The sequence below is a fragment of the Gadus macrocephalus genome, chromosome 3 (assembly GCF_031168955.1).
Source record: "Gadus macrocephalus chromosome 3, ASM3116895v1".
NCBI classification, from domain to species: domain Eukaryota; kingdom Metazoa; phylum Chordata; class Actinopteri; order Gadiformes; family Gadidae; genus Gadus; species Gadus macrocephalus.
Window position 1 is genome coordinate 6984551 of NC_082384.1, and position 10000 is coordinate 6994550.

General features: G+C 48.8%; 1 protein-coding gene across 8 annotated transcripts in view; it reads right to left on the bottom strand.

Moving 5' to 3' along the window:
• Positions 1-10000, bottom strand: part of adgrl3.1 (adhesion G protein-coupled receptor L3.1) — a 15908-nt gene that overhangs the window by 171 nt on the left and 5737 nt on the right. Inside the window, exons 3-8 of one of the 8 annotated variants that reach the window (XM_060046910.1) lie at positions 9602-9750; positions 8131-8223; positions 5682-5720; positions 4769-4786; positions 3838-4140; positions 1-2803 (exon numbers count right to left, since the gene is read on the bottom strand). The exon at positions 1-2803 is cut by the window's left edge and continues 171 nt beyond it. In XM_060046910.1, coding sequence (XP_059902893.1) covers positions 2139-2803; positions 3838-4140; positions 4769-4786; positions 5682-5720; positions 8131-8223; positions 9602-9750 — 1267 coding nt within the window. In that variant the 3' untranslated portion in view covers positions 1-2138. Of the gene's footprint in view, positions 2804-3837; positions 4141-4768; positions 4787-5681; positions 5811-8130; positions 8224-9550; positions 9751-10000 lie in introns of all 8 variants that reach the window. The other 7 variants (XM_060046906.1, XM_060046907.1, XM_060046905.1 and 4 more) reach the window with 7 other exon arrangements.

Below are 10000 nucleotides of genomic sequence, written 5' to 3' on the forward strand. Positions count from 1 at the left end.
ATTCTCAGTGTCACTTCATCTTAGTCCTGCCTGAAAACCAGACTCCATTCCTCCCAGCTTGTTTTGCTCTCTTTATACCAATAAATACATAAATAAATCATTTCTCTCTCCAGGACATGAAGGGGCCACGTGGGATATATGTGCAAGCTACACTTCAGACACTTGAGTTCCCCCCCCCCCCTAAATAAGTAAACATTGGCTTTCCATATTAGACAGTGCTGCTGTGCACACATTTTTCAAACCTTCAACACACTCATTCATACATACACACACACCAACACTCCCACACACACACACCCACGCACGGTGTAATCAGGGTATTTGACAGTCGAGAACCTACCCTCCTGAAATAACGTCCCTCTCTTATCTCTGCCAGAACGACGCGTCTAACTCTTCGTGTCATCATTATCAGCCGGAGGCGCTGTTCAACAAGACCTCCGCCCGCCCCGGCTGGGTGGAGTCTCATCCTTTGGAAGAATATTTGCCATAATAGATATGATACATATATCCCAGCTTCTTTTTACAGGGTTCTCCACTTTGTTTAGCTCTTCCTTTATCTTGTGCTCTGGCTCCACGTAGACCCCAGTCAGTGTCGCTGTGTGGATCCTCAAACGGTGGAGGTGCTATATTCAGCCGGCAATTAAATTTCCCCTACCTGGAAAGCCAAAAGCGACATTTCCATGGTAACTGTGTGTTTTCTCACAGAGTATTCCTGTTTAAAACCCAAAATGCACCCCCTTCATTATCTTCCCTGTAGTTTGTAATCTAAAGAGTGGCAAAAACATATTTATTCTCATTTGACTTAAAAAAAATATAAAGTGAAAGTGGTGTCGCTATTAAAAGGAACTAAACAAAATAAGTATAAGGTATACATGTGTTTTAAGTGGTGCTTTCTGTCTGCGTATCGTAGAAATAAGAACACAATGGAGAGCTCCTTTGCTCGTTCTATGGACTTGTTGTGAACAATCGAACATTGGACATATCAAATCTCTTCTGCAAAACAAATTCCTCACCCAGAGTTAAAAACAAACAAAATAAAAGAGAACAAAGCAAAAACATGACTTGGTCATATGCAATATCTGTATCCGTATTCTGTACAATACATAGAAATTGTGATTATCTCATAATCCTTTGATAATTGAAAAAACGTTACAGAAGAAAGAAGAAACATAAACAGCTTTGTATTTTATCTTTTTTACTTGGGTCCATTGTCACATGATCTTCGGCCGAGGGGTTCAGTAAAATACACAGTGGCCGCAGTTACTACATTGCAGGAATGTAACAGTGGCCCAGACACCAGCCCAGGTCCGCAGAGACAAACGGGTACAGAGTCTAGAACATCTGTGTTTGATATGGGTTTAGTTCGGTTGTCAAACAAAAGACTTTGTAGGATGAGTGTTCGAGAAGAAATATCATACATACTCCACTTGATTCGCACATAGTGGGGTGGGCTGCCTCTCTGGGGCCAGTTCAGTGTTCAGTCTTAGGTTGCACCCTTTGGAAAGGAAGTGACATCATCCCAGTGACATTTCATCTGACGGAGGGAGAACGTAGACACGTTGAGCCTGGGGCCGTTTGCCTGTAGTAGTAGTAGTAGTAGTAGTAGTAGAAGAAGAAGAAGGAGTGGACACTATGATCTGTGGTCTACTAGAAGTTCATGTTCAGACCGCTGACGGTACGCTCAAAGCCACGGTTCCAATGTTAAAGTAACAAGTGAGGGTTTTAAAATTACAGATCCCTCCCCCTGATGTGTCTTTTCTCACGGCCGGTTCGAAGGGAGGTTTTCACACATTTCTCTCCAAACTACCCAGTCAGGAGCAACGACTTCTTGGGGTCTGACTGCGGGGGCCCGCCTCGCTCCGTCCTGCACTGTCCCCGTCCACCGCATCAGGAACCCAGGAGAAATACACACACAGTAGGTCCAGACCCAGTCCGCTTGGCCAGACCGGGTCCATCCCCCGAAAACACAAGCCCAAGGTCACCGGAGGTCTGGGAGCGGGGAGGGGGGGGGGGAGTGGGGGGCCGGGGCCAGGGATGGGGTACGGGACTGCGGGGGTGGGGTTGTGGGGGGGGGGGGGGGGGGGGGGGGGGGAGGGGGAACGGGGGTAGGAGGAGGGATAGCAGTCTCCTGACGGGCTCTATAGACTGGTGACCAGGTGCGCGGGGTCCACGGGGGGCTCCTCCGGTGACGAATCCGAGTCCTCCTTGTTGGCGGGCACCATGTAGCGGTCACTGCCGCCGCGGCCCATGTGGTAGTAGCTCTGCAGCTCGTGCAGGTGGTTGCGGGAGCCCAGGTTGGGCATGCTCTTGTAGTAGACGTCGTCCAGCTCGGGGGCCGTGGCGCTCTTGCAGGGCTGCAGCTCCCCCGAGCTGGCCTCCTCCTCGCCGTCCGTCAGGCCGTTGGCGGGCGCGTCGGGCAGCTCCGTGAGCACGGGCATGCTGGTGTACAGCGAGTCTCTGTGGCCGGGCGAGTGGGCGTGCTCCTCGGCGTGCTCGTTGGGCAGCAGGGGGAAGAAGCTCTCGCCCGTCTCCTGGGGGATGCGGCGGGGCCGGGCGAAGCTGTGCGGGGGCGGCGGCGGCGGCGGCGGGTGGCCGTCCGGGGGCGGGGGCCGCGGGGGCAGCAGCGGGGCGTTGGACTCCTCCCGGATGATCTCCAGGCCCAGGGCCTCGTCGTGGGGGAAGGCGGCCGGGTCGTCCAGCGCCATCGGCCCGCCGTCCTCCTTACTGCTGCACATGCCGCCGCTGCCGCCGCTACTGCTGCTGCTGCCACTGCTGCTGCTGCTGCCGCCGCCCACCATGCCTCCTGGACACACACACACACACACACACACACACACACACACACACACACACACACACACACACACACACACACACACGCACACACGCACACGCACACGCACACACACACACACACACACACGCGCACACACACACACACACACACTCAGGTCAGCGGGGTCTGAAGGAAGGGGGCAGGGGGGACATGCAGGGAAGCTGCAACCATGCCCACATGCGACGGTGCAGGGTGGATTTGATGGCCAGTGATGCAAAGCAAGGGCTGAAGGCTGCACTGTATCAGCTGGCCTGAGATACTGCAAGGTCTTAGTTTAAGTTAAAGTGTAGTGTAGTAGAGTTTAAGTGTTTTGCAAGGGTAAGCAGCCTATTTGGTTGACCTCCACTTTGTATCCTGTTTTCCAGACAGGTGTTTTTGCAATGTATTTTTGTGTAAGACAAAATCTCATGAATTGAAATAATAAGAGGAGCACTATGGATTTTATGCTTATTATTATTTTGGCCTTGACCTTTGTGCCTAGTTTGCGCCAAGGGAATTTCTATACAACATAAATACCTAGTTTAAATTCTGTTTATCCGTGTTTTTGTTCATCATAATCCCGAATTTCATCATGGGTGTAAGCTATCTCTGATTCAGTATATAAAGGTGTGGTTGTGACATTAAGGGTCCTAACATTAAACACCCTGATATTACCAGGTGTACCAAATGTCACAAACACCTAACATTAGCGGCCATAACATTAGCGGCCATAACATTAACGGTCCTAACATATGCGGCCCTGATATTACCAGGTGTACCAAATGTCACAAACACCTAACATTAGCGGCCATAACATTAGCGGCCATAACATTAACGGTCCTAACATATGCGGCCCTGATATTACCAGGCGTACCAAATGTCACAAACACCTAACATTAGCAGCCATAACATTAGCGGCCATAACATTAGCATTGGTCATGTCATTAGCAATAAACGTTATTAGCTGTCATAACGTTATCAGCCCTTTGTTGTTAAGATGAGTGACGTTTCCAGACACTAACCTCCGTTGGCCAGGCTGCTGTTGACCAGCTTGTTCATGAGGTTGTGACTGCGCTCGGTGGTGGAGCGCTCGTGGTTGTTCAAGTAGGATGGGATGTAGTTGGAGGTCAGCTCCTTCAGTATCTTCTTCTCCAGGGTGGTCTCCTTGTGGTTGCCGTGGGTACCGTAGCCTCCGCTGCGGTCCAGGATCTGGACGCAGTCGCTCAGGTACTCGCTGCTGGCCATGCTGTAGTTGTTGGCGTGGTGACCGTTGAGAGGCAGCGTATCCATGACGCTCGAGTCCCTCACGTTGTTCAGCACACTCTCTAGGAGGGGCGCATGGGAGAGGCGGTTAGTGATGGACACCGTGAACGCAGTTTGAGATGTCTCACAAAAACACTAATGAATGTTTACGAGGGAGAACAGTTTTTGGGTAGAGGATGGCAAAGTTGTGACTCATACTTTATGCATCCTGCATTTAATTAAAACAGAAGAAATACTTAATTTTCTAATTTGCCGCTGACACCAAAGACAAAGTGATGAATTCACAAATAGAGATATTCACAAATAGTGACAGAGAGAAGTGTTAATCACACAAAGGTAATTAGCTAAATTCAACCCCTTTTGACAATATGTTAAAATTGTGTATCCACTGTATTTTAGTTAATTTGAAATGTCAATAGAGTTCATTTAAATAATAAGCTTATTTTTCAGGAAATGACAGTGGCAGCCTGACAATGGCATAAACGTAACTTAAGGTATTTAAAGATATAACTTCACTAATGAATAGCCAGTTTCTGGTTGGCCGTGGCAGGCGGCCAAACAAAGGCGAGTTTCTCCTTTTGGATTGGTTTGACATGCTCTCTGGCAAAGAGCTCAGGTGTCAGAGGCAACTCAAGTCATTGTAAAAGTCATTCTAAAAGTAAGTATTCATAATATTAGCTCAGTCCGTACTTGTGTCTCGGTACGGTGCTACAGGCCCGGCGTGACGGAGAACAGAGAAAAAAGGGACACACAAAACAGACACATCATGAAACACATTTCAACCACTGCTACACACACAGGATTATTGGATTTATAAAGACACAGCGTACAGGAACATTGTGTCGTTCTTATACGGGTAACGCATGGCGGTCCATCTTAACATGGTGAGTTTAAAGAGACATTAATATTAACGACTAAAAACAACCAAACATGCACCCTCTTTAACATCCTGTCTTAAAACATATCCTGCATGCATACGCATGCCAAAGAAGCAGATCGCAAATGGTACGCAGGGAAAAGAATAAACGTGTCCACGTGCGCGGAACATAAAGCAGTCAAGCAAGCGTCTCATGGCTCCCCAGCAAGACGCAAATGGAGACCTTGCAACTCTCAGGCCGTTAATTACATCCACGTGGTGGATCTGCATGTGAACGTGGTCACCGCTGGGGATAAATCACCCAGCAGGATCCCAGGCCTGCTACAGGCATTGAAACACACTAAAAACCGGCCGTTGATCGCGTCAGCAGGGAGCCATGAAAACAAATAATCACTTGCGACTGGCATGCAAAACAAGTTCAGTTTTAAAATGTATATATGAAATTAATATATCCCTGAAGAAAACATCTGGAAACAAAACGAGGATGGGATATGTTTCTACACATAGGTGCGTATGAAACTGTCATTCAGAAGGAAAAAGTATGAATACAGATAAAAATAGACAGACACGCAATTAAACCAATATAAATAAAAAGCAAGTCCCATCCCATCCATGATGTAGAAGATCTTGTGATTTCTATTTACCAATAAATACATACAATAAAAAATTCATTCAAAACAAAAAAACAACAAAAGAAGAGAGGTATAGTAGGAATGTTGAGCACACCTTGAGTGTTGTACATGCCCACAGCCGGGTGGTTATACACTGCAGAGTCCCCCAGGAGAGTGTTATAAGGATGGTTAGTGCCATGGGAACGAAGGAGAGCATTAGTTATAAGATGATTAGCCATGGCCCCTGGTGCAGGCAGATACAGAGAGAGAGAGAGGGAGGGAGGGAGGGAGGGAGGGAGAGAGAGAGAGAGAGAGAGAGAGAGAGAGAGAGAGAGAGAGAGAGAGAGAGAGAGAGAGAGAGGAGAGAGGGAGAGGGAGAGAGAGAGAGAGAGAGAGAGAGAGAGAGAGAGAGAGAGAGAGAGAGAGAGAGAGAGAGAGAGAGAGAGAGAGAAAGAGTAGACCAGCCAAATCCAAGTAGGTAGGTGAGATAGATAGAAAGTGTGGAGGTAAGTAAGAGAGAGAGAGAGAGAGAGAGAGAGAGAGAGAGAGAGAGAGAGAGAGAGAGAGAGAGAGAGAGAGAGAGAGAGAGAGAGAGAGAGAGAGAGAGAGAGAGAGAGAGTGAGTGAGTGTGTGGAAGGAAGAGAGAGAAAGAGAGAGGGGACATGTAAATCAACCAAGCCAACACAGTCCAAATTGAGAGGCCAGTGAAAAGTAGACTCTTAATGGAACCACACTTAATCAGGAGAAGACGAGGGAGAGAGCGGCAGAGCAGCGATAGAGAGAGAGAGAGAGAGAGGGGGGGCAGAAGGAGAGAATGGTGAGAATAGAGATAGTGAGCAGTGAAGCGTGTTTGAGCAGACATGCGCGACTAAAAGCTGGTTTATGGTGAAACAGGCTACACACAAGCCAAGGTAAGAGACCATGGGTGCACTCTGTCAGTACTTGTGGAGCCTAGTCCTCCTTGACTAACCCCATCACTAATCCCCAAATGCTTTCTACAGGACTTTACATTTATCTAGCGCTGCTTACTCTATGCGCGGGCGGTGAGGATATTAACAAAAGACTGAAGCCCACCAAGGTATGTGTGGGTGATGTATTTTATAATTTTGCAACCCAGACACCCAGGTACATTGCAGCAAAGATATGCTAGTAAAATAGTTTTCACCAAAAATATTAGTATTTTATTTTCTCTCCCTCCGCAGACTAATAAAACCAGCCTCCAATCCATTTCATGTCATTTGTTCGCTCCAATTATATCAGCCAAGTCTGCTTGCCTTGCTGCAATATCACGGAACAATACAACGTGAGAGAAGTAAGGCGGTGGGTGAGGGGGGGGGGGGGGTGGGCACGCCTCACTAAGTGTGTGATAATTCAGGCATCGACACACAGCATGCCTCTGTTAGCATCAATCTGTCATGCTAACAGCTTATTAGCTGCCCTAAAGCAAGCCAGGGACACACCCCAATTTGGATTCCGAGGGGATGGCGCAGTGTGTGCACGTGTGTGTGTGTGTGCGTGCATGTGCGTGTGTGTGTGTGCGTCGATGTCAATTAAAGCGTCGCACCGTGTCACCCACACCAAAGGAATGGTATACGCGGCTTCGGACTGTGTTCGCTGCGTCGGTGAGAGAGAGAGATGTGAACGTGGGCCCACATGTGTCCCCACGTGTGTCGGAAATCGGCTCATGGCGTCTCTCAACGTTTATTGTTCCACGTCCTCATGACACTCTTCTGTCGTTACATTAAATTAATTGTTGTCAATGTCAAATGTTACTTCAATTTGGATGGCTAACACTGAATAGCTCAAGCCGCCCCGCCCAATGACCTGTTAGCATGAAGGAGAAGAGGGAGAGAACAGGATTAAACTACCGGTATTCGCTGGCGCTATTAGCTTGTTAGGGATAGTGCTAACAAGATGATGTGTTAAGATTCGGCCACGACTGCCCTACATTCTTGGTCCTTTTGGAGAATTGAAATACGTGAGACGTCAGTCATGTTTAGCTATCCCGCCTTGATTGCCATAAACAAACTGAGTGTGCGCCGACAGATGGAGTCAAAAGTAGACTATACAACTAATCCAGAGTGACATTACAAATAGTGGAGCAGGAATCCAGGGAAATTGTTCAACTCTGAAGTCCTAAACTGAAACAGCCTGTTTCTCAGGGGACGTGCTGGAAGAGAACAGGAACCATGGTGCCAAACAGGAATTGATGAAAGCTCCCTGCAGTTTGTCCCAGATTAAGTGTTTTAAAGACCAAACACTGCCTGACGTTTCATTGTGACAAAAGCTCCCTTTCCCCCTCCCCCCCACCCACCGACAGACACAAACACCTCCCGGTAGATGTGTTTTGAAGGCATGTGCAAAAAAAGGCCCACAATTATTTGCATCATATCCTCCTGGTAACTGTCCTAAAAATACTACGCCTAAACCACTAATAACCCTCCAGAGGCTCAGACTGACGACGATTGAGGTGTGGCCAGGTGCGATCGTGTGGTGTGCGGTCTAACACAGCAACCCAAATTGGTGACAAGCGGGTGAGCAGCGTGGCGGTAACCCCGGGTTACCTCGGTTGAGCGTGGCCGAGCTGTTGATGTCTCGGTGATGAAGGAGGACTCCTGCTTCCTCACCGTGTCGTTCCACATCCGCCTGATACGACTCTGTGAGTGGAGGAGCAACAGGCAGGGATGGAGAGAGAGGTGAGAGGGGGAGGAGAGGGGGAGAGGGGGGAGTGGAGGAGCAACCAGGCAGGGAGAGAGAGAGGGGGAGAGGGAAGGGGAGAGAGATGGGATGAAAGAAAAGGAGGGAGAGAGGAGAGAAGGGGAAGGAGAGAAAAAGATGAAGTGGTGTGGTAGGAGAATGACAACAAAGGAACGGAAGGAGGTAAGAAAAGGAAAGGAAGGAAGCAAGGTAAGGAATGAGGTAGGAAATGGTGGGGGAGGAGGGGGAGATGAGGAAAGCCAAATTAAACAAGAGGTGTGCAGAAAGAGGGCAGAATAGTGCAGGTGAATTCGTAGAGGATAAAAAAGGGCAGGGACCAGCAGAAGAAATAGAGAGGAGGAGGAGGAGTGGCTTGTCAATGTTGGCGCTTTATTCGATTGGTCGCTTCTATTGAAAGAATCAGATGATGTCATCATAGTAAATCATGAATGTATGGGGGCTTGAGCAGGGTTGAGGCAGCTTCACTTTCAACTGAGGCATGAGAACATACATCCAACTCCCAAAGAGGACATTTGAGACAAGGGAACACCAAGCTAGTCCCCCACTTTACAGTTTTATAAACAGCTTCCTTGCCAACTCCTCGTTGAGACTTTCTTCCCGTCGGGCGGGGGGGCTATGTCGCAGCCCAGGCTTTCACTCTCCTGCACAAAGCACTCCATATTAGGGTGACCTTTGTTATCGTTTCTATGTTACCTGAACCTCAGCTCAGCTTATCCAGCTTGAAAGCGTTTCCCAGGCTGTACCGGTAACAGCGGGGTTCCGATGTTTATATTTTGTTATGATGAACTCTTATGCTATTGGCTCAATGGTTAGCTTAAAGTCCTAGGTGGGTTTGGCGGCTACGGCGCCATTTTAAGGGGAGAGGGGGGGGTGTCACGGCCCAGCCTTTCGCTCTCATCGCTCTAAAGATGCGTTCAATCGAGAGGTTTTATCTGGGCCCTACGGTTGGCCAGTAGTTTCTCCCCCTCTCGTTCTGTAGGGCCAGATCTCCTCACCCTTCGGTTGATCATGTTCTGTTTGGGTAAAGATGCATCCCTTTATAAATAAACCATTTTGTTCCATCTGCAATGTGGTTCACGTGTCATTGTTTAGAGCTGATCCATATAGGGGCCGTATCACTCGGCTAAATCAAGACGCAAGGGATGTTTTTTCCTTTAAGCGGTTCTAGAGGGCCGTGTTGGCTTTGGGTTCTGCAGGGCGATGCGCTATGAGGTCAGTTAAAGTGAAGCGGGGGGGGGGGGGGGGGGATGCGGTGCTGGTCCTCACCTGAGAGTCGGCTGTGCTGTAGCGTCCAGGTGTGCAGGCAGGTAAGCTCACCTGAGAGCCAGTGGAGTAGCGGCCGGGGGTCCCTGGAGGTGGTGGTCTTACTGGGAGGTGGTGGTCTTACTGGAGGAGGAGATGGAGGTCTCCACGCTCTTGCCACTGCAGCAGTGAGTCCGCAGACACTTGCCGTACTCCTTCCGTACCTGCAGAGCAGAGAACGCCGGAGGAGCGGTGAGTAAGCGACCAAAGGGTCTCGTAGCACGCCATCGCTGGTGACGCGTTCTGACCGTGGCGTGGTTCTACTCAACCCAAGGCTTTTCATTATCATTCTCGGCCTATTAGTACATCTGTGAGTGCAACCGGAAGATTTTCAGAAAATACAAGGCCTTCGAAAATAAATGGGAATTACTTAATTCTGTGGTCAATAGACAGTTATTTTTCAAGGATATTTCC